Source organism: Fundulus heteroclitus, chromosome 10 (genome assembly GCF_011125445.2).
Source record: "Fundulus heteroclitus isolate FHET01 chromosome 10, MU-UCD_Fhet_4.1, whole genome shotgun sequence".
NCBI classification, from domain to species: domain Eukaryota; kingdom Metazoa; phylum Chordata; class Actinopteri; order Cyprinodontiformes; family Fundulidae; genus Fundulus; species Fundulus heteroclitus.
The window spans coordinates 20,115,234-20,139,755 of NC_046370.1; the positions used below are offsets into that span (position 1 = coordinate 20,115,234).

The 24,522-nt window shown below is 42.8% G+C and overlaps 1 protein-coding gene across 9 annotated transcripts in view; it reads left to right on the forward strand.

The window, feature by feature from the left end:
• Nucleotides 1–24,522, forward strand: part of LOC105939472 (brain-specific angiogenesis inhibitor 1-associated protein 2) — a 60,738-nt gene that overhangs the window by 35,096 nt on the left and 1,120 nt on the right. For 4 of the 9 annotated variants that reach the window (XM_036142293.1, XM_012881657.3, XM_036142296.1 and 1 more), the window contains 9 exons: nt 671–742; nt 1,765–1,902; nt 7,247–7,399; nt 10,015–10,248; nt 11,214–11,400; nt 12,148–12,349; nt 12,495–12,575; nt 12,843–13,008; nt 15,004–15,041. In XM_036142293.1, coding sequence (XP_035998186.1) covers nt 671–742; nt 1,765–1,902; nt 7,247–7,399; nt 10,015–10,248; nt 11,214–11,400; nt 12,148–12,349; nt 12,495–12,575; nt 12,843–13,008; nt 15,004–15,041 — 1,271 coding nt within the window. Of the gene's footprint in view, nt 1–670; nt 743–1,764; nt 1,903–7,246; nt 7,400–10,014; nt 10,249–11,213; nt 11,401–12,147; nt 12,350–12,494; nt 12,576–12,842; nt 13,009–15,003; nt 15,042–16,403; nt 19,327–24,138; nt 24,185–24,522 lie in introns of those variants that run through there. The other 5 variants (XM_036142299.1, XM_036142300.1, XM_036142297.1 and 2 more) reach the window with 5 other exon arrangements.

Sequence of the window (24,522 nt, forward strand, 5' to 3'; positions counted from 1 at the left end):
TTATACAGATTGGTCAAAAAATTTCCTATATAAGGGAACCAGTTGACTGCATCAAAGTCCCGACAAGCAGCATTTACTCCTGGGGAACCGTAGAGCCACAGGGAGAGTGGTCTGCATTGTACATGGCTTTGCAGCAATCCCTCATACTGAGCAAGCATGAAGCGACAGTGGAAAGAAAAACTCCGCATTAACGGGAAGGAAAACCTCCAGCAGAACCGGGCTCAGTATGAACGGTCATCTGCCTCGACCCTAATAAGGATATGAATATCACATCCTTCCCAATGTGAAAACATAATAGTGGCAGGATCATGCTGTGGGGAAACTTTCTTTAGCCAACCCACCCCTCCCAGTAATTATATAAAGTAAAAATTTTTCTCCTATGTATATACTACTTTGCTGCAGTCTATCACAAATTCCTGACAAAGAAGTTCAAGGGGTTCAGATTGATTGCACCTAAACTCATCACCCTAGACATCCCTCTGGGATAGTAGTTTACCCAGCACAGATTCACAGATTCAATCATTCAATCATTCCTGCACCGCAGCTCTGAGGCGGACAACCCCTCCTACTTTTAAAAATGCCTCCTCTGCGGGTGGACATGAAACTGCTTGAGGTTAGTTTTATTGTCTCTGTGGGTTATTGTTGAGGTTTCTGTGTTTTTGTTTTGCAGCTGAAGTCTTTCCACAATGAGCTCCTCACAGAGCTGGAGAAGAAGGTGGAGCTGGACGCGCGCTACCTGAATGTGAGTCCCTTTCTTTTTATCATAAGGTGCTGGTGTAGGCCATGGCAGCCTGTTCCCATTAACACGGAGTCACATGACCTTGATTCTGTCAAAGCTCTGACCGTCGGAGAAACAAAACCTGGGTATATTTTGGGATATGAGGCAAAATGTGCACAGATGGGAGGTTTGAGATCATGTCAGCTTTAATGTTTGACTATGTGCAAGAGCATCTCTGTCAATATGAAGGAGTCAAAATCTTCTTCCATCATTCACTTGTTTGTTGTGGTTCTAGGGCGCTGTAGCTGCTTATTTTAGGCTCAGCATTATCATCACTCTCATTCCACCTCCTGCTGCTAAGCTCTGATAAACCTGCTGCACACAACCTTTCAGTACCCAGCAGTAGACGGGGGAAACATTTGGAAAGCAGCTAGAAAACAAGGGCGGTGCGGGTCAGAGAAATAACGGAGCTTAAGAAATGGATAAAAAGGGTTTTTGACTAATGAGAAACAAAATGCCTCATTGTATATTTTACCCAACAAACTTTTTTTCTGTCTCAAATTTTTTTTTTTTTTTTAAGCTGGTGGTTGGACACTGTATGCAGTCCACAACCATACAAAACCTGACAAACGGTAAAATATTTCTTTCTGCAGTGCATGCTGGGAAAGACTAGTCTCTGATCAATTTTCAGTTCAGTTTATATATCTAGCGCTAATTCACAGCGCGTCGTCTCAAGACTCTTTACCTAAAAATTGGTCTCTACACATCTAAATGTGCAAAGACGAACATTTATCTGTGCTGAAATATTATCGATATTGATATTTTCTTGCCGTTGACTGTTCAATCCAGAATAACTATTTTTACGCCCTCCCCTCATTCCGCTTAAATGATCAACTGAGGAGTTACACATTTTCTTTTCCCTCATTGGAGCTTTTAGATGGTGTAGAGCCAAGTCCTCTGACATAAACACACTGTTGATGTGGGACTGATATATCCACTGTGCCAGCACTGCTGTGCCCCTGCTGACTTTGTGCTGCCCCCCTCAGGCGGCGCTGAAGAAGTACCAGATGGAGCACAAGAGCAAAGGCGAGAGTCTGGAGAAATGCCAGGCGGAGCTGAAGAAGCTGCGCAGGAAGAGCCAGGGCAGCAAGAACCCTTCCAAGTACGGAGACAAGGAGATGCAGGTCAGTGCGTGTGTCCATCTCCATCCTGCCGTAGAACGACTGGTGCAGCGCATGAAACGCTGCTGATGCAACTCTTGGCTTCAGGTTAATCTGTGGTGCAGACCAGCTGTCCGCATAATCAGAAAACCTTCTTTAATTCACACTCATACTCTCTCAGCTGCAAACTCATACAGACTTTTGGTGGAGTCGCGCCGACTTTGCCGTCGGGGAAAAAACTTTAGCTCCTCTTAGAGATGCTTCCTGGTCGGATTTCAGCTTCTTTGTGTTGCAGGTGAGAGGTGGCTCTCAAATCAACAGAATGGTGCCTTTTAATTTAACCCAGATCGGAGCACATCGTTCAATTCATCAACACACTTACAGTGAAGTTTTCAGTCTGTGGCTCCAGGTAGAATTCATTAATTCGTCAAATTAATCCTGAGGACCTGCTTCCCTAAAACTGCTGTTTGCTTGCATATTTAAAAGTTATGGAAAAGAAGAAGTTCAGCAAAACTGCAAAGTTCTGAGGATCTCTTGCTGTTCTGTACCTGGAACCCGACTCGGTTAATGAACTTTCGCTCTCCTGAGCGTGATGGATAAGAGGTGAAGGGGAACGGCCAGAGCAAATGTTTCTCTGATGCTCTGGTAGCTGTTTGAGCAGAAGCGTTATTACATGGATGTCTCTGTGCTCCTGTCTGCCGGTGCTGTGGTGACACACGGTGGGCTGGCTCTTATTACACAACCTGCTCACCAGAGGCTGCTGTCATGCGTTTCCTTTCTGTCCCATCACCTAGTTCAGCAACAGGCGAGCTGACTCCATCAAAGCCACAGTTAGGTGAGTTTGGGTGGGTAGATTTTATGTTTATTCAATGATTAACTACAACAGATGGGAAAACCAGTAGATGTGACAAACGGCTAAAGTGAGTTTAATTGATTTTTTTTTTTTTTTAAGAAAATTGTGGCTTTAAGCTGTAGAAGATTACACACTGAGGCTAAAACAGGGAATGTAAAAAGCTAGAATGAGGCAAAGACTGGGAGTAAATCAACACAAAACGCACACAGACTGAATTTAAAACAGGCAACACTAACTAGAACTCATGTTCCAAAACTAACCTGATTACAGCTGCTCTATGATCACAACCTGAATGCAAGACTTTAAGCTGTGAAATGATTTGATCCCCTCCACGGTTTGCTCTCTACTCAGACATGAGCGTCGGATGTTTTCTTCTTTATCTCACCAGCTCCAGTTATTGGGCTTCTATAAATGTACACAGCAGCGCACGTCTGCCTCCTCTGAACTGCGTCCTCTGTGGCGGCGCGACACAAATAATTAAACTCGGAATGAAACGGGGAATGTGGGACTTCGTCTGCCGACGGGCTGCCCGCACCTCGGCAACAAAACAATTCACCTGCAGCTCTGCGAGATGCCAGGCGGCTGCACGGAGCTGTTTCTTTACAGCTAATTATTCTGACATCGGCTTTCATTTCCCTTTTTATTTGAATCCAAATGGTTTCCTGCACAATGCACGGAGCAAATGCACGAATCCTAGCTGACCTGTTATTTGTAACAAATTTGTTTAAAGCACAAGTGCCTCTACAGTTCCATAATTTTCTTTAATCTGCACAAAGCATCGCAGCAAACTGGGATTTTCCGTATCACAGGACTTGCAGATAATTAAAACGTTGAGACCGGTGATGAAAACTGACGCGTCTGAACTGATGCAGAGGGCTTCCAGAGGCTGGAAAAGTGTGTGTGTGTGTGTGTGTGTGTGTGTGTGTGTGTGTGGGGGGGGTCACGCTGTGCTGTCGGAGCAGCAGGGGTGGCAATTATTGTCTAATTGTTAGTGTTTCTGCAGCGGATGGTTGGTTGAGCACGAAGGGGTCGGGCCTGGTGCCTGTTCCAGAAAATCGATGGCTGGAGCTACAGCATGAAGAGCTGCGGCGCGGAAACATTTAGGTCTAAAGTCCATCGGTCCCTCTGGGCTCCAGCGGCTTATTGAGTGTGAAAGCTGTTGGTCTCGGCTGAGACTTCGATCCTTTCCATCTCTGTTGTTGCAGAGGTTATAGTTGTGGCTGTAGAAGAAGTGAACCTTCAGAATATAAAACCTCTCTTATTTAGATTTGGTTTGTTGCCTCCAACAAAACACGGAGTTTGTAAGGGGGGGGGGGGGTGCATTATAAATATCTTCCTATTAAAACAGTCTAGATGGAGCAGAGTGTGTTCTAAAGGATCCGGCGCCATGTATTGCATGCGGCCCATACCTGGCAGTAACCTGTAACTGAGCTGACCTTTTAGAAAGAGCAGAACGCGACATGGAGTCTTTGTATGTTGTTTTTTTTTTTATGTGCAAAGCTTCCATCCTTTCCCTTAACCTCCAAATAATCAGGCTATGTGCTCCTCGCTTCAAGCATTTTCACTGTGTCCAACTTTTAATTGGTGGCTGCATAGCAACAAAACTTGCAGCAGTTTTTTTTTTTTTTTTTTATTTATTTATAAATTTGTTTCCAAGCAATTTTTCTTTTTTAGCTCTTGGTTCTTCAAAAAGTAGCAAAAGTAAATAAATGAAACTCTTAGATCCAGTTAGAATGGAGGATTTTTTTTTCTGGGTAAATCCTGCTGATCTCCAGTCGGTGATTAAGTTAGAATCAATCGCTGGATTGATGTGAATCAGCAGCTGATGATTTGTATAACACAAAACTACAACAAACAGCACCTCAAGGTTCACCTCAAAGTAAAGCAGGTCCAATTCATTTACAAGTATGCAATTTATACCAATTTGGTTTAGATGAACCAATCAAAATAAGATTTAAATGGATTTATAGTCCGGTTCAACCACGCAGAGCCGATCTTGGCTCCTTAAGTCTTCCAGTTTCAGCTCAAACTGATGAACTCAAGAGTCCAAACTTAGCTTTTCTTTAATCTTCCAGCCAGCTCATCACAGTGAATTTGCATTTGGCTGCACAGTGTTTTGACATCTCCCTGATGAGGTGGGTTCAACCTGAAGAAAACATCGCGCGCGCCTTAAAAATATCTTCAGCGGGCCTAATTACGATGATCTGTTTCCTCGCTGACATGATTCACACTCAGACCGTCCTCGGCGTGTTTCTCTGTAAGCAGAAGTTAGAAATGCTGATTGTCGTCTCTGTCAGCAGGATCTGGCTGCAGAGTCAGATTTTTATTTTTTTCAGAGAAGAAGCTGATTGGAAGCAGCTCTGAAGGCCAGTCGGTATCTAAATAAACTTCATGGAGGACTTCCATTTTGCACCACCTATCGATTTTTCTCCCCGTGAGTCCTGTGCGTCTTCATTAAACGTTCCCGCCTGTTCTCAGCCTCCTGCTGAGAGGTGATTGAATGAACGCTCATTTCTTCAGGACCCACGGCGCCCTCTGTGGTTGCCGGGAACACGCGCGCGCGCTTACCTGCTGGTCTGAACCTGGAACCTGAACGCAGCCCGGCCTCTTCACTCGCTGTGATTCATTAGCTGCCTCCATCTTCCTCTGTAATGGCCACTTTACAGCAGCTTGGCTTCAATTTGCTGCTTCCGTGTGGGTGACTGCTGGATGTGCCCACATGAGGAGCACCTCCAAGCTCTCACATTAATGAGCACATCCGGGCGGCCGGGTGACATTTCGCTTATAATCACATTAAAATGATGCTCTATTGCTCCTAAGAATCACAGCTGTTCATCCTTAGCCTGCTGCTCTGAGCGATTATCAATCTGTACACGTTGATTGCGAAAAGGAAAAAACAAAAGTTTTGTCTTACAAAAAAAAAAAAACGTACAACTGTGAATGTGACTACGTGGTTTTAGTCGCAAAATAAAAAGCATCTGTTTGTTCGTTTTATTTGTGAATCCTACTGAGCTACTCTTTGTGAAGTTCAATCAAAGAGAAGCGTGTTTGGATTTCATTAATAGAATAAAAAGGCATGTGGATTTTTTTTTTTTTCAGTGCTTTGGGTAAATAGTCTATTTATTCACAGTGAATTTCTGACAACAAAGCTGAGCTGAAAGCGTCTTTAAAAAGGCTCCAGCAAATTGTTTTGTTTTCCATCTAAATCAACTTGGCTTCCAATGGGTCCCCAGTGGCTCTAGTATTTTCCGTCTGCCAGTTATTTTATAATTGTCTCCCATCTAACGAGGTCTGAGATGCTGCAGATTGCACGGTGGCTGGAGGATGCCTCCTGCACCTCATCAGCTCTCAATAATTTCTTTTCTCTTTCCAAACGTGTGGCAAAGAGGGTACATTTTTATTTTGAAATGATCTTTTTAAGCCCTACCAAACACCTGAATCAGCTGGAAGAGGCAGAGTAGAAGTAGACTGAAGGGTTTGTGATGCAGGGAAGCTAAAGTCTGCTCTGGACTTTATACAATTTTGGCCCAGACGGCTGCATATGGTGATGGTGATGCACTTAAGTAACTACTGGGTTTAACAAATAAGTTTTGCATTTATAAATAAAGCAAGGTTGTGTATGATGGAGGGGAGGGGAGGAAAAAAAAAACATCCAGAGCTTTAAATACAATATTGTTCTGAGTACCTTAGTGTGGAGGGAAAGCTACGAGAAAGGTTAGAATGATAAGTTTTTACATAACTGATTGTAAAATGGACATGTAGCAAAATTTTGGTTAAAATTCATTAACTGACCTCAGTTTCTTTGTATAGATACAAATTTACTAAATGAGGCAGTAAAAATATGAATGTCTGCTCTGCTTTATTAATTCCATAATTAGCACCTCTGGTGTTGCTCAAAGTGTGATGGTGATTATGGAGCATCGCCGGATGACTCCCGTCGCTCTATAGAGCCGCTTCCTGCCACCAGCAGTTTATTCCTGAACGTCCAGCCCGCTCTCAGCTGTCGGCCGGAGCAGCCAGACGTGCGGCTCGCCGTGTGGGCTGCAGAGTCTCTGTGCTTGGGGGCGCTGCCGTTAATTCCTCACACTGCTTCTCGCAGCTCCCCAACAAGCCGACGATGCCGTTTCACTTTGTTGAAAACCTCCAGATTACCTTGTACAGCTGAAACTGTGGATGAAGCATGTTAACGACATGCTGTGGTTTGTCTCAAGGTGTCGGCTGCTGTTTCACTGCAGAATCAGTCATTGGGGGGGGGGGGGGGGGGGGGAACTTTGATTACCGACTGCCTCTTTTTTTTCTTGAGTTCCTGGTTTAAAGTGCGATGACATTTCCCGGCACCCCAGAACGACATAGTTTGCTTCAAAAGTGTCATCGTTTTAAGGCACTTAAACCGTTTTCTCAAGTGGTTTGTAATAGTCTTCTGACTAATTTGTCTCTTTTTTTTTCTTTTTGAACTTAACTTCCGTGAGTTCCATGTCACGGAAAACCTTCTGATCTTTTCCCTTTTCTTCCCAGTATGTGGAGGCCATCAGCAACAAGCAGAGCGAGCTGGACAACTACATCGCCAAGGGCTACAAGAACGCTCTGTCAGAGGAGAGGAGGAGGTACTGCTTCCTGGTGGACCGTCAGTGTGCCGTGGCCACAAACAGCAGTGCCTACCACAGCAAGGTGAGAACGGGGACGGGGTGCAGGGACAACCATGGTGAGAAGAACGCTGGAAATGTTTCTGTTCAACCTCTATGAAGGTAGAAGTCCAGGATTATTGTTTATAATTTCAGCATAAATTGAAGCAACAAGATAAATGTATAAAATCAGCTTTGCTCAGCCTGCATTTTCCCCTCTTTGGGATAAATGTTCAATATAACGGGGAGCTCCTCAAACTGCAGATGAAGCATAAATTTGAGGAATGAGAGGTGGAGGATACAACAAGTAGAGCAGAAACAAATGAGTTATTCAGTGAGGAAAATATTTCAGTGTTGCTACATGGATAGTTCAACGCAACTTGTTTCACCAATCCCAAGTGTTTAAAGCTTGTCCCTCCATAAATTCTGGTTTGCAGATTTGGCCGATCGTAAAACAAGATGGCTTGCTGCTTTGTTCTTGTCTTTCGTTCCCCTGTTTATTTATTGATCATCAAAAAAATTAAGCCCAAATTACATGTCCAGATGCTGCTCAGTCAGCCAATCAGAAGCCCAGTATCATCAGAAACGCAAGTAGCTCCCATCACCACCCCCCGATTGGCTACATCCTCTCTTCACGTGTCGAGGCTGAGGAGGAGGGTGAGGGCGGCAGGGAGGATGACCTACTTCTGCAGGAACACTTGGTTCCGACTCGCTGCGTGTGGGTGTGAAAGTGTCTGAATGAGTGATTGATAGACAGAAGGAGGAAGTGGAGAACACAAACTGCTGATGGGATGATTAAACATCAAAAAAAAGGGTTTAAATTAGACTCGGAATGACTGCCAGCTGTCCTCGCGCCAATTAAACGGGGAGTTTTCTCTTTTCTTAGCAAAGGATGCTAAAAATTCTGTCAGTTTCTTCGGGTTTGTGATGTTTTTGTTTTTAGAAGTCGTCTGTCGGGGGCGTGGGGGAGTTTCTGCCTCAAGCGGAGTAGTCCAAGTATCCTGATGTTCCTGAGTGGTGGCAGGAAGGAGCAGGAGATGGTTAGATGAGCCTCTTCTAATGGTGTTGTGATATATGATTAAAACTAAAGTGTTTCTCAGATTTAAAAGCTGAAGATTTCAGGAAATGTTTCCAGGGGATGTGCGGGAATTTCTGCTCTGGATTAAATCAGAAATAACAGATCTGGATGTGTAACCAAACCAACCGCAGGTCCCCGGCACGTTAAACCTCTGGAGCATTTTTAGGGTACTTTAAATGAACGCATGGGAAGGTGGTCATTGAAAGTCAGAAAGATAACTGGCAAAAAAAAAGGCTTTAAAAGTTTTAGTGAACACTGAAAATGGTGCATCAGGGCAACAAGATGCAGAGAAAAGAACTTCAAAAGCACGCTGGCCAGTGGAGAAAGTTGCTGCTTTTGAACGAGGGTCTGGGCGTTGGTTGGTGGGTGGGTGGAGTCTTTGTCCACAGAGAGACCTTCTCTGTAAAAAAACTAGATGTTGACCAGGTGATGGGTCAGTTTCTGTTCTCCGCTCTGTCCTCCGAGAGCAGGAGCAACAGAACACGGCAGCCACCGTCTGCGCCTGTCGATTATGTTCACGCCGGTAAAGGCAGCGACCACCTACGCTCCATCTTTGCTATCTGACAGACTAACAGGGGTCGCGGTGACTCATCGCTTCCACCGGCAGCAAAGATGTTCTCCGGATAAGTTTGCAGAACACAAAGAAACAGAGTTTCTCATTCTTCTCTTTCAGTGATGGGTTTTCAGAACCTCTGCCAGGTTCAAACCAGCAGAGATTCCCTTAAATTACAGATCCAGGGCTCTTTTTTCCCTGATGATGAATGCAGATGATGCCTTTACGTAACCGGCCTGCTGTATAATGCATGGACAAACGGGAGTCCTGCCGCAGCTGAGAGCTTCGTTCAGAGACGATTCATCTCTGGCTGCACGCCGCCTCTGAGCTGCAGCTGCTTCAACAGAGCAGGATGTTCCTCCTCCTCCTCCTCCTGCCTCTTCACTTTATTACCTGCGTTACACTGTGGTGGTTTTCTACGGATCACTGTTTTATCAGCCATTTCTACAAATCACCGGTTGTTATGGATTCTTCTTATACATTTGTTTTATTTCTTTGTTTTTAAGCACCTCCAGAACCATATTTAGTGACAGAGTGCCACTGAAGCCTCAAATGAATGCATGAATGCTTGCATTGCAGTCTATGAAGTAAAGATGATATCATGTTTTGGTTCCTGACTGTAGAGGTCGCCACTGCGGATCATCTTTACTCCCAGCATCCTCCTCTGTTATACCAGCCCTCTGCATTTTCTCCTCCACTACATCCATAAACCTGATCTTTGGTCTTCCTCTTTTTTCCCTCCCTGGCAGCTTCTACATCCTTTGTCAAATGTATTCAAATAATCTCAGCCCTAAACATCTCCTCCAAACGGAGCAAGACCCTTTGCTCTATAGAACAGGCACATGTGTTTGATAAAAGGGTGAAATGGTAAAAAAAAAATGCATCGCATACCACTTTGAGACTGCTTTTATGGAAGAAATCACCAACATGACAGTTTTTCTTTTTTCCCCTGAATATGAAAAAGGCTAATTCACATTGATCTTCACATAATAACCCACCCTGACCCTCTTTTATCCCTCTGTGTTTCCAGGGTAAGGAGCTTTTATCCCAGAAGATCCCAGTGTGGCAGCAGGCGTGCGCTGAACCGACCAAACTGCCAGATCGGGCCATGTACCTGGCCCAGCAGATGAGCGGTGCAGCGGGAGGCACCATGCCTCCCGGCGGCCTCCATCCCGGCATCTCCGAGCCCATGTCTGGCGCTAAACCTTTGCCGGTGCCTCCGGAGCTGGCAGCCTTCCGGGCCGGCGGCGGCATGGGACAGCAGGTCGGTTCCTCCTGCGGATGACATATAGTAGGGCCTTATGGCTGCAGGCAAACATGTTGGCCACCTTATACAAACTGGAAAAGAAATGGTCTGTGTTCAGGTGGTTTAAATCTGCAGTCAAAGATGATTCTGAACAGATAAACGGTTAAGACAAAGTTGTGTAGTTTCAGAAAGGGCAATCTAGAGACGTCCGTTTGTTTCAGCCTAAAACGACACATTTAAAGGAGCTGCTGGTGGTGATTCCTGCTGCTGTAGCTCCAGCTGTGGATTCAGAGAGGCGAATGGGTTTCTAAATCATCGTTTAGTTCACGCCAGAACTGGGAATGCATATGTGGAGAGAGATCTGATGGCAGGAGGAGGCACACTGAGTGCATTTCATTTTGGTGCCGCTTCTCATTGAATTCAGAGCTGTGAAGTGCATCACCTACACCACTAAAGGCTCCCTTAATGTAAACTTATAGAGGAGAAGGTATAAACCTAAATTATTTCAAATACAGCCCAAAATAACTTCAGAACAAAAAAGAAATTAAACTGTAATTGATCCAAGTTAACTATCTTAAATGTTGCGTTTAGGGAGCTTGAATATCTTCTATCATGGAAGTGGATTTGCCTCAGTGCTGTTCTCCTCCTGCAGGGCTGGTGCCTGGAAAAACAAGTCCAGATGTGCATCAACATATTTGCCTTTTTTTGGTCTGAAATCACAGTTAAAACGCTGTTCAGATGCGTTTCTATTCGTAGAGTCAACAACAATGCCTCGACGTTCTTCCACGGCATCTCAGATGTTGGTTTTTGAATCTGTAAATAAATGATTTTAATTAATGAGGCGTTTCTGACCAACAGCCACTCTCTGCCTTCATTATCACTAATGAGTCGCAGGAAGTTATGCAACCGCTTCGGCTGATGTAAATGTGGAGGAACAGGGGGGGGGGCTTAGGTTTTAATCGGCTGAATGGGCTCTTTCGCAGCGGCTGATGGACGGAGCGATGCCAGCGATGAACGGCGCAGCCGGTGGAGAGGACTACCAGCAGTGGGTGGAGAGCAAGGTGGCGCAGGGCAAGGCCTCCCCACAGCCCCAGCGGCACGGAGCGGAGGTCTACTCCAACACCCTGCCTGTGCGCAAGGCCGCCCCCGCTAAGAGCAAGAGCCCCCTACGTAAGGACACACACACACACACACACACACACACACACACACACACACACCAGCTGTGCCTTACCTCTAGCAGGTGTAGTCCCATCAGCCAGCAAACAAAAATATAACAAGCTTCACGAGTGAAGATTTCTGCAGAAATCCTTTCTGTTACCGGGATTTTGTAGTTGCAAATTCATTTAGCGTCCCCGGGTAGTTAATTTGACTGAGAATCAAGTTAAGGCTCTGATTACCTTATTAATCCTGAGTGCAAACTGTGCTCAGTGTGAAGCAGCAAAAAAAAAAAAAGAAACACAACCGTTCACCCAATCAGCTGCAAAAACTGATTCTGAAACAAACCGAGAAGCCAATGGTGTTTCAGGACCGTTGGTTCTGCAGCTTCTTGTGGGATTTCTTTGCGTGGGGGAAAAAAAAAAAAAAAGATTAAAGCTTACTCTTCTCCTAACAAGTCAGTGAAATCATTTTTTTTCTCTCCATGTGGCACCTGAAGCACAGCCTGCAGGTTTAAAACCAGGCCGAAACGAGAGGGAATAGAACATGTGATTCTTGAAATGAGAAAGAGCCTCGGTGCAAATAAACGTGGAGCGTTGCATAACTATGTTTCGCTGCTTGTGAATCACAGTAGAATATAACGGAGGACAATAACGCATCCTGCAGGCAGTGAGCACTGCAGGAGTGAGACATCAGGGGTTGAAGAGAACCAGATTAAAATCAAAGACTGAAACGTTTTTTTGATTTAACCTTTGCCAGTGGAGACCCGCACGCTTCCCCGCTCCAGCTCCATGGCCGCCGGTCTGGAGAAGAACGGAAGAACTCGAGTCCAAGCCGTCTTCTCCCACGCTGCAGGAGACAACAGCACGCTGCTGAGCTTCGCCGAGGGCGACGTGATCACCCTGCTGGTGCCCGAGGCCCGCGACGGCTGGCACTACGGCGAGAACGAGAAGACGAGGATGTGAGTTCAGTCCCACTTTAAGCTGTTGTTCCTGTTTCAGTCCTCTGGTCCCTCTTTCATATCTTTAAAGCAACCAATTTCACCTGGAATTGGTGAACAAACGACGGATGATTTTTGTGGTTGACCCGCTGTCTCTTTCCACCAGGCGGGGCTGGTTTCCCTTCTCCTACACCCGGCTGATCTCCGAGAGCAACGGCGACACCATGAGGCAGCTTCGAGTTCACAAGTACGTGAAGTTTAATGCGTTCCCGTTGTGCTCTATGCAAATTTCACACGTTGGACCTCATTTTGAAGTGCCTCAAAAGGTGCAGAGGCTAACGAGATGTGACACCTGCAGCAGAAAAACCTAGGAAACCACTCATCATGGAGGCTACTCCTAATTTCCTCCCTGCAGATGTTCTCACTCCGATATTTGTCACCAACTTGGCCCAGTAGGATGCAGGAGCGTCGTCTTTCCACTTTTCTAATTTTCCACTTCCTGTTGTGTCCCCAGCCTCCACCACGGGAAAAGCAGCAGCACAGGGAACCTTCTGGAGAGAGAGGACATGCCTCTGCCCGTCCCCGATTACGGCACCCACTCCCGAATGTCTGCACAGAGCTCGGCCACGCTGCACAGACAACAGCGTCCCTACAGCGTAGCGGTGCCAGGCTTCCCACAGGTACCGGCGCTGCAGAACAGCCACACGCAAACCCACAGAAACACCAGCTTAGTCATCACGCAGATCCTGGCAAATATCTGGGCCCGTCTATCTGAGGCTGGCAGGCGAAGAGTCGCCGTGGCGCAGGAAGCGACGCCGGCCGGCATCGGCTTACAGCAGCGGCTCGGCTCCCGTTGTCATCAACTCTGAGCTGCTGATGAGATGGAGACAGATTTTTCATAAGTCAAAAAACGTCTTATGAAACGGTGAACCCCCCCCCCTCCCTCCCCATCAGCCCAGTTCCCCTCCTACGCCTCACCTAGAAAATAACATGTGGGCGATGCTTAATTGCACTGCAGTCATGTAACAACTTAAACTGCTCTTTCTGCCTCGCTGCAGCTGAGGATTGTCATTTTGTTCGCCGTGAATTCAGAAAACTCCTGCTTCTCCATTTATCGCCTTCATTTATCAGACCTTTGAGTCGATGACTCATCTCACATTCTTGATGTTTAGTTTGTGTTTGTTATATTTTATCTTCAATACATTATATTTCTTCTATTTTACGATGCTGGATTAAAACAAAAAAAAAACACTGTCAGACCTGGAGTGGAGCCCAGTGCCTTGAAGTATTCACACCTCTTGAACTTTTTCACTTTACATCATAATAAAAGGTTTGTGGTTTTAACGTGATAAAATTGTTGTTTTTTTTGCATTACTATAAAGGGAAAGAAAAATGATACATAATTTTAAATGTGCTTTACAAATAAAAGTCTAAAAATTGTGCCATGCGTCTGTGAATAAACAACATAATGAGGGTCAAGGTCATAACAGACGGCTCAAGGAGAAAGTTGTCAAAGTTAAAAACAGGGTTGGGTCATAAAACACCCCAAGCTCTGAACATCTCTTGGCGTACTGTGGAAGGCATCATCATCTGGAAATGGAAAGATAACGGCCAACTTGCCAAGATCTAGCTGTCCAGCTACCCTGCATGGTTACCTGTGGAGCATTAATTGGACAAAAGGCCCAAAGTAACTCTGGAGGAGCTGCAGAGAAACACAACTTGGCATTCCACAACTCTAGCCTTTTGGAAGATTGCAAGGAGAAAAGCGTTTGTTGGAAAACATACAAGTCCTTGGTCTACATGCAAAATGCTATGTGGAATAAAACCCTGAACTCACTTGTATATATGTAAGTGACACATTGTGGCGGCTGTGCATTGCGTTGTCTTGTCACAGTTTATAGGATACTGGATAGATGCAGCAAAATGCAGAATATAGTCATAGAGGAAAACCTGTTAGAGGCTGAAAAAGTCTTGATTCTGGGATGGAGGTTCACCTTTCAGCAGGACAACAACCCTAAACATGCTGGCTAGACCTAGACCTAACTCCAACTAACATCGATATGCTTTGGTCTAGACTCTCACTAGGCCATTTTGACAATCTGCTGCAAAACTTTCAATTTGATGATCACAAATACTCTCCAATCTGACACTATTTTTGCAAAGACAAGTGGGTAGAATTTATTTACTTACTGTTTGGGTCTATCATATATTATAACCACAATAAAATACATTGATGTCTGTGACAAAATGTGGGAAAGTTGAAGATGTGAATACTTCTTTAAGATGCTGCAAATATCTTTCCCTGCTTAACACACGCTAGTGTTTTTATTCTTTATCTTTTCTTCTCAGTTTCATGTAAGTTCAGAAGCTACACAAACATGTCATTCACACAGATTTCTGTCAGCAGTTTAGTTTTTCTGTCTGCATTTACAAAGGGACATTAGCTCCAGTTTAAAGTTTGTACAGCGATGGGTTTATGCTGCTAAGATCCGTTTGTATGCAGAAATGCTAACTTGTAAGTTGGAGTTAAAATGCTGCTGCTATGTTGCAGAAGCTTTGTCACCATCTGCTGGCTGTTGACATTATTGCAGCAGTCCCCTTCATAAGTGAATGTATCTAATTGTGGGATAAACCTCCTGACTTAATTACTGTTCTCTCCTTTTTGTTGTTTCCAGCAGGGAGTCGAAGAGTACGAGCCGCGCTTCCCCACCAGGTAAGAGCCGATGGTTTAAGTTCTTATGTTAGTTTGATGTGGAAATCTGTGGGAGGGGGGAACCAAAGATAACGAGCCGTCCTGTTGGACGAGATAACGGGGAGTTCTGCCATAATCTGTTTTAAGTGAAAATCCAGTTAGATCAGCTCTCCGTTTCTACACGGCCGGGGGATTGGGACGATGCACGCAGCCAACCAGAGCGCAGCACACTTTGATTTGGTGTTTCTTCATTTTTTCTGTTTGTGTTTCCATCCTGTCCTGTCAACATTTGTCTGAGATGAAACCAGAAATGAGTAGCTCCTGTCACGTTGACTGGTTGTCACGCCAAGGTCGGGATCGGTGCTCTGATCCGATTGGCTGCAGGCTGTAAATCCTGCTTGGAATGTCTTGTTTATATTCTGAAACTAATGAGCCGGTTTCATTTTAAATCGGATAAAACTGGGTGCTGCAGGCACTCTGACTTTATTTTATTTATTTCTAATGTCTGTCACCGCATATTCCTGCTTTTTGTGCAGCTACTTCAGGCTGCAGCCGACAGTAAATAGTCAGACTTATTGCTGAAAAGTGTAGGTATCAATAAGAATCCCTGGAGGTCTGAAGCAATAGTCTTGGCGCTGAATCCTGGTGGTATGCTAGCTGGAATTGGACCCAAACTAGACGTTTAAAAACGCTTTATGTGGATGTTCACGCCAGCATTAAGCCAAAGACTGTTGTATATGTTCACCATATTGCCATGAACACTATTCCTCCTGCAGCACTGTAACAGATCATGTTTATAGTATTTATTTAGCAAAACTAAACCCCATTCTTTGTATTTAGCTGTGCTGGAGTAGTAAAGAAAGTCTCCATCGCATCTTACCATTTTAAAATTTAAAAACAAGGGATGATCGGTTAAGAATGTGATAAATAAAAAAAATAAAATAAAGTAACAAACAAAAACAAAAGCGTTCGACTTTGAGGTGCAGTTGATGCATTTCTGAAATGGTCTCATATTTTTAGGAGTGGCCAGTTTATTGGTGAGGGCTGGTTTCATGTTTAAAGTCTCCAGATGTGTTGGGTGTCTGTCTGTCTGAAGCTCATTTAACCTTCCTTGGTTCATTCATTTTCTGACTCCATCACCTCACAGCTGCTACGCCGCTTTATTTCCCAGCTCCACTCACCCAGTCCCCGAATGTCCTGCTGCAACTCTTTGCCTCAGTCAAAGCACTCGTCATGCCAAAGTTCAGGCTTAGATCAGGTCCAGCTTGCAGATTTAAGTCGTGTGTTCTGCTTATTTGCTGCTGCAGTTTTTTTTGTTTTTTTTTTACCCCGTTTGTTTTCCTGCCAGCCCACCTCGAATCCTCTCCCTCTCTCTGTCCACAGTTCCACAGAGGTCAAATTGATTTCCACAGTGTGAGACGATGCGATAAGACCGGCTCGCCCTCGGCCGTTCCTTCCTCTTTCTCCCCCCCCCCCCCGTTTTTCCTGCCTCCTGCTTACGGCAATAAACTCCTCTTGAGCCGATCAGTCCGAGGAAGAGACTTGGGTGTGTCTGTCACCCTCCTTTCATCTCTTCCTCCGTCGCCGTGCCGTCCGTCTGTCTGACCTGTAGCTCCGCCGAGCTGCAGGCGACGACCAAACCAGAACAGACTGCGCCGCAGATATTTCCAATTCATGTGACGGAGGTTTTTTTTTCTGAGGAAAATGGGTCTTTTTGATCGTCTTTCATGCATGCACATGTCTTTTCTATAATTGAGGGGATTAAACTTCCCCGCCCTATTTCCACCAATGTCAGTGCTCTCCAACAGAACGACGGCGTGAAGGAAATGTAAATGAAAGCTGGTTGATCCCAAAGAGGATTTTCATACTGTAAAAGCGTAACGGTTTTTAATTTTACTGGATTTTTCAGTACTGAATTATTTCTGCCTTTTTTCATGCTGTGAAGTTTTGTATTCCTCTTTTGACACGAGAGGTCCTGTAAATGTTTTAACAGAGAAAACTGAATGTTAACTGTACATACATGTGCCATGAAAAAGTGCTCGTCACGCAATATCTATTATGTGTCAATGGGGTGGGGTGGGGAAAACGCACTTTATGAAACTAATAATCTCTGTTTGTGACTTTATGTATGAAAACAACCTGGAAGAGTTTGGGTATCAGTCTGTGAGCTCGGACACTGCTCCGACAGGTGCTTCTATTCATGCTGTGCTGTGGTACTGTCCTGCTGAGCTGTTTCAGTGCTGATGCTGCTTCATCATCAAGCAATCAGGAAAGGAGAGAGAAAAAAAAAAGAGCAGTAACAATGATCTCCTTTTTGGTTACATTTTCTGTACGAACTCAAGAAAAAAAGCAGTACATGTGTTTGGAAGTGGGCAATATGTTCCATTCACAATGAGGCGATGGGTAATTTAAATCAATTGAGCTTAAAATATTATATTAAAACTTTAATTGTGTTTAAAACATTTTTATTTTTCGTATCATCTGCTGATAAGGCGCTTCAGTCCCCATTCTGCATCCTTCCTGCCTAAAGGTGTTAGCCAACAAACACCTTTTCAATCCCAACATGCTGCAGTCTCCCATTTAAAGCTTTGCACAGTGTTAGCTGCTGGTTGGGATTCTTTAAAGCATTGGGATGTTTAGATGAGAACGTTTGCTCCATCATCCCCAAAAACAAATTAATCAATTAATAAATTAAAGGCTTCTCTACATCTAATTTATATTTGGTATGCATTTAAAAAATCCATTACCTAGACAAATTCCTCATTGGTTATTCATCGATTCATTGTGGATGCTTTTCACTATAGAGAAAAAAACTTGACAATTTCAGTGTATTTTATTAGGATTTTATTTGACTGACCAACCCAAATAGTACATGATTTAGAAAAGGAAGGAAAATTAGACATGGATTTATAAAAAAAAACATTTTGTAAGGTGTGGTATTTCCGTCTGAATCGGTATATTTCATCTTTGTCATCCCAGCTGCAGGGCTTCTTGGGTATGCCTCTACCAGCTTTTACATCTAAAGACTCAAATTTGTGCTTAAACCTAGACGCTTTCGCCGGAGAATGTCTATTAACAGAGATTTTTAAGTCAGGCAACAGATTGTCTGTTGGATTTAGGTCTGGACTTTGACTAGGCCATTCTAACATGAATAGGCTTTGATCTAAACTGATGCACTGTAGCTCTGGCTGCATGTTAAGACTTACTGGAAAATGAACCTACACACCGTTTCAAGACCTTTGCAGCCTCTCTTGCAAGCTACACATTTCTGGTTTTCATTGTAAAGATAATTTTGAAAAGCCTTTTTTTTTTTTTTTAATAGACATTACAATTATCCACTACTTTGTGTTGGTCTGTCACAATAAAATAAATTGAAATGTCTGGGTTTAATATGACCAAACGTGGGAAACGTCCAAGGAATGTAAAAACCTTTGCACTGTAAAATCAAACTTGGGATAGACGGGGGGAAATTATAAAGAACATTTATTTTATAACAAACATAAGACAACAAATCCAGACTTGGTATGCAGAGGTTTTACAGCTTATGATGAGTCAAATTTGAAAAAATAAATAAACTGGAGAAAGTGTTGAGCTACTTAAAATAAAAACGAGAAAAGAAATGTACAATACTAGCTAAACACTTTTTATTTTTTGCATATTTATACGTGGTGCCTATACTGTGGATTATTTAACTTTATAATGTAGTTTTTAGAGGAAAACTTTTAACGTAACGTTATCGACGACGATATATGCAGATGAGATGTTGGATTCTACTGAATCCACAGAAAGTGAGAGGTCAAAACACTGCTTGGTGACTAAAAAAGTGAAGCATGGGCTCTCCGCTGCCCGAAAGGCAACCAGATTTCCTGCTGGAACCTCATTCCTCCTTTTGTGCTGCTTTAACTCCAACTAAAACCTCAGCGAGTCAAAAAGCGTCACATTTCAAGGATAAAACTGTTGTTTGTGCTGAATGAAGATTTGTTTTTCTGTACGTCGGCCCAATTGGTCCCCGTCTGACCATCAGCTGTCCCTCCGTCCACCTCTGGTGTTTCTGACTAGTCCATCAGGAAAAGGGCGACTTTTAAAATTCACGATGGCTGTGTCGTTTATCTGCAGAGTGAGACGGTGAAGGGGAAGCTTGCCTGTCCAAGATTCACCGCTCTGCAAAAAAATGTAATCGCTTCAGATGATTAAATATTTCCTTCTCCAAACAAGTGGATCATTCATTTGGATGTTTAAACTCTACAGATCTGTATCAGATCTGGTTCAGATTGACATTTTTATTTTTATTTTTTACTGCTCAGTACAGCAGAAGCTTTGTTCCCCGACGTCTCCCCTCAACTTTGCCAACCTACCTTCTTTCTTTTCGGCATCTGTTCTGAGGAGATTGGGTTGTGGCCGCACAACTCCCACACCCACTTTACATGTGTGTGCCGACTGCGAGGGGTCTGGGGTAGAAAAGAACGATCACTATTTTGTACAGAGAATTTCTGAATATGCATGCTTTGAGGCGGCAAAAAAAAAAGTACAATGATTGATGACTTCAAATGTTTGGTGAATTTCTACTATACACAAATGATCAAATAAATTTCTTCAGATGGACATTTTTTCCCGCCTCCGTTCCTTATTTCTTTTCAGAAGGGCTTTCTGTTATGAAAGCTCGACCAGACACGGGCAGCTTTTGGTTTCTACCCTGCAGAGCGTTGTTTTGCAGCCGTCTGACTTCGGCTGAATAAGAGTCTAGCGGAGAACGTTTTTGACCTTGTGCTAAGAGCATTTCTATTTGGACTCCTCTGATCCTTCATCACATCCTAACAGCAGAACAATTTTTTTTTTGTTCCCCTCTGAAACATTAAACTGGTGTTCGTCCTTTAAACGCATTAAAGAGCGAACTGAGACCCGTCCTGCTCCCTCCCCCTCCCTCCCCCGCCCTTATCTGCTCAGCGTGTGTGTTTCCTGCACGGTAGCGTTTGCTCTGCATCCTGCACACCTTGACCTGCCAACCACCCACCAGCCTCCTCCTCCTCCTCTTCCTCCTGCTGCTGCTTGAAAAGGTACAGCACAGCTGTGTGTTGGTGTTTGTTTTTTGTGTGGGTTTGTCCTAATCGCTTCATCTTCATTCATGTAGAGCAGTCTGTCAGCTTCCTGCGTTTCTCTTGATTTTTACAGGACAAGACAGATTTTTGTTTTGGTTCATATTCATCATTTGTAAACAGTTGGTTAAAATGTACATGTTGGGAACACTAGTATCAATGTGTTAGCTTAGTTTATCCATCACAAGAATCCAGTCAAAACGGTCAGAAAACGCCTCATCACTGAGTTTGACTGAGTTTGCTTCTTCAGATCTGATTCCCAGAGGACGATAAAGGTATTCCTATTTATTTTCCTAGGCCTGATCAGTAATATAAAAATGTCTCTACTTCCTGTCTTATTTGTAGACTTGAAATGTACCTTATTCTAAAAGTCATTTGATCCAACCAGTGCAGAGCAGTATTTAAAACTGTTAGCTTTTTCTTCATCTGTCACATCAAGGACAATATTCGGCATGTTTTTACCAGAGTTGTGCATTCAGCATCATTAACCAGCAATACTGACGTTTTGAATAATTCACTGAGAAGACACTCCGGCACATGCTCTTAGTGGTTTGGACTGATTTTACTCAAGCAATGTAAAAGGCAAGTGGAAGCGTTTCTTTACTCATCAGAAAAACAGAAGTGTTTTTATTATGGAGCGCTCCCTGTGTAACGCAGCACGGTTATAATGAAACCAGCGGAGAGGCTGACGGAGAACAGATTCTGTATGATGATGGACTGAAACCAAAAAGTTCCTGCTTGATGGGAAAATTCATCAGATGTTGACCTGGAAGTATAAAAGTACCGCTTTGAGGGGTTTTCAGTTAAATTTGTCACGAGGTGCTTTTAAAGCCCAGCTCTTCCAAATGGCACAAGTTCAAAATGTTGCCTTTTTAGAAAAACAAAACAAAAAAAAACCTCAGGATAGTTATTTTAGTTTGTTGGGTTACAGGAGGGCCATATTTTGGCAGGAAAATGTAAGGAATCCAGAGGCAAATTGGCAGCTAGGGTGCACTGCATATCAAATGCACTGATTCTCTGATCTTCAACGGCTCTAAAAAAAAAAAAAAAAAAAAAAAAAACAGAAGAAAAAAAAGTTCAGTTTAAACAGTTTCCTGCCTTGGAGCATACAGGCATGTTTAACACAATGCATCATCTTAGAGATGTAATTGCTGCTACACTGCAAAAAAGAACTAGAAATAAGTAAAATATTCTTTAAAATGAATGTATTTGTCCTTGATTTGAGCAGGTAAATAAGATGATTTGCCAATGGAATAAGATGTTTGCACTTAAAATAGGAACAATTCATCTCCATCTTATTTCAAGTGCAGGGTGTCTAATTATCTTATTTTGGGGTCAAAATACTTATTCCATTGGCAAATAATATTATTTACCTGCTTAAATCAAGGATAAATACACTAATTTTAAGAACATTTTACTTATTTTTAGATCCGTTTTTGCAGTGTGCCAATCAGCCTGGGAAGAATTATAGGGTCATTACCCGGCAAATTCATCCCAAGGTCACACCACACAATACTCAGAGATGGAGGGGAACAAAGGACCTCAGGTGTGTGTGTGTGTGTGTGTGTGTGTGTGTGTGTGTGTGTGTCACAGTTAACATATTCGATGCTAAAGTTTGACAACAGTTGATCAAACACTAGAAAAATATGGCTTGTTTGAAAAGGTTGGAGAAATGTTGAGAATCTTAGGTCATTACAATTTGAGAAACTTCCATGTTACGAATAACTATATGATTTTATAACTTTAAACTAATGAATCAATTATGTGTACAGTTGAAACTAGGAATTTTTCTTGCCGTCTGACCATTAAACCAAACTGTTTCCTGTTTTCAGTCAGTTAGAGTCGAGAAGATTATTGCAATTTGCTCAATGGCAGAATAACAAGAGGATTTTATTTTTTATAATTTTGAAAAAACCAGATGGTGATGCCTTGTGAGGTTTTGATGAGTTAATTCACGACACAACAGTGAAACCTATTCTGCACTAGCATGAGAGTGAAAGGCCACTCAACAAAGAAGAAACCAATACTCTCTGCTTTAGCAAACTGTAATCTGACTCAGAGACCAACGGTTCTTTTTTATAGACGTATCCATTGGTCTGATAAAATTCAACGTGCAGTATTGGATAATAATGATCATTACATTTGGAGGGAAAAGGGAAACTCTTGCAAACCTGGGGAAAACGTCTGAGGAGGGTAGGAGTATCATGTTGCTGTTATTTAAATAAATGTGGAAGGATTGAAGCATCATCTCAAAACATCAGCAGGAAGATAAGGCCTGGCCAAAAATGGGTCAAGTTAGCAACAATATGGGTTAAGGACAAGATTACGCCGGTTCTGTCGGGAGAATTGAGACCAAACTGCAGCAAACTTGTGAGAAACTTGCAGAAAAACGCCTAAACTGTTTGGACCATTTAATTTAGATTCAACTTTATTGTCATTACACAGGTACAGGTACAAGGCAACAAAATGCAGTTTAGGTCTAACCAGAAGTGCAATAGTAGCAAATGCAGGATAAACAATGGTTCTATAAGTACAGGATATGGGTTTTTACTGAATAAATATAGAGATGGATACTATTGTAAACAGAATTTTACTGATAGATTTGTCCTATGAGTATAATATATAGATAACTAGTATTGTGAACTAAATTTACAGCTGGATATGTACCAAATATAATATACAGGTGGATATTCCTATGAATAGAATTTTACAAATATGTACAATAGCATAATATACAGATGATTATTATAACTGAGTTTACATGTACTATGAATATATGTACAGATGGCTATTACTATAGGCAGAATTGTGAGCATGATATACAGGTAGCTATTACTATAAAATAAAGTTTGGACAGCAGCTATTTAAATTAAAGTGCAGTGGAAGGTAATTGCATATTACAGTTAAAGTACGGTATTGCAAATGTAAATGTAAACAATTGGTACTGTGAATAAACAGTCAGCAGTGCAAATCAATATTCAGTCATAGTTAGTAGTGCAGGATGCATGTGACTAGTTGTTACAATAGTAACAGTCAGGAGTTATTTACAGTCTTGTAAATAACAGAATAACAAAATGGAGGTAGGTGTGAGGAGGGAGAGGAGAGTCTATCAGTGAGGATTAGAGTTCAATAAAGAGACAGAACATTCTTCCTGTTATCCTGTTTAAAAGGCAATTCCACCAAGAAATACAGAAATGTATCCAAACATCCTTCCTTTAAACATGAAAAACAAATCTCGTTATTTTAGCAATAAACAGACTTACTGACCTAAAACAAGAAATGTGTATCTGGTTTAATGTCCGGCAGAAACAAAAAGTTGTCTTTCTGTGTAGTTTGTCAACATTCAGTTTCAACTCTGTTTTCAACCACATAAAAAAATAAATTTAGCATTTTACATTTTATGATCCAGTCTTTTCCTGCATAATGCACTCCAGCCTAGAGAATAGGCTTCTTGTTGCACAGATTTGCGAGTGCTCACCTTTTTTTTTTTTTTTACAATTTTTTTTATTTATATAAATTCTTTTATTGCAAGCGTTACATTATCTGGACTGGAGGTGTGAAAATAGTTGGAGGGGCGACTAAATCAACCAGAAGAAGTTGTAAAGCTCCAGTAAAGAAATGTTTAGGCTACTCCAAATCTGGATTCTGTTGAATCTCCTGAAATTGTTGATAGTTTTGAAACTACATTGGAGGCAGTAAATTTTAGCTTCGCGTGATTTAGGGTCTGCTTGAGTAAAAAGTCGAACATTTGAAGCCAAGAGTTGAAACGGGATGAAGGAAGTGTTTTCTCTCTGTGGGTCAGGAGCTTCAGTGGGTGTATAACTTTAGATCAGAGTGAACTGGAGGAGACAAACAAAAGGGCTCTAATCTGAAGCCCCCAGTCACCTCAGGCATGAGTCTTTTGTGTGATTTCTTTTTATTATTTTTTTCAGAAGATGAATACAAACTTTGACAGATACATTAATTCCTAATAAAAAAGTTGTGCTTCTTTGAGTCTGACACATGAGGACTGTCTCTGCTTTCAGCGTGCGGCCCGGTTACGCCCGGTTTTGAGCGACATCTCCTCCCCCCCCAAAAAAACAAAAAATTCCTCGTAAGTCAAAGTGAAGGTTGGACCTCCTGCATGTTTTGTGCACCCCCCCCCCCCCCTCCCTCTTTTGTTTCGTCATTGTTTCTCTGGCAAATTGATTCTGGGAGTTGTGCTGTGGCTTTTGGTTTATTTCTGTCTCTGATTGTTTGTTTTCCTTTTGTCTCTATGATGTAAAAGCTGCTGAATATGGGCTGCATTACTTGTCCTGGAAATGCGTGGTGTGTTCAGAAGCATGCTCTGCTTGCTCCGCATTGTTGTTTCCGCATGACTCACCAGAGATGTTTTATTTTTACCTGCAGTGTTTATCTGAAAACAGATG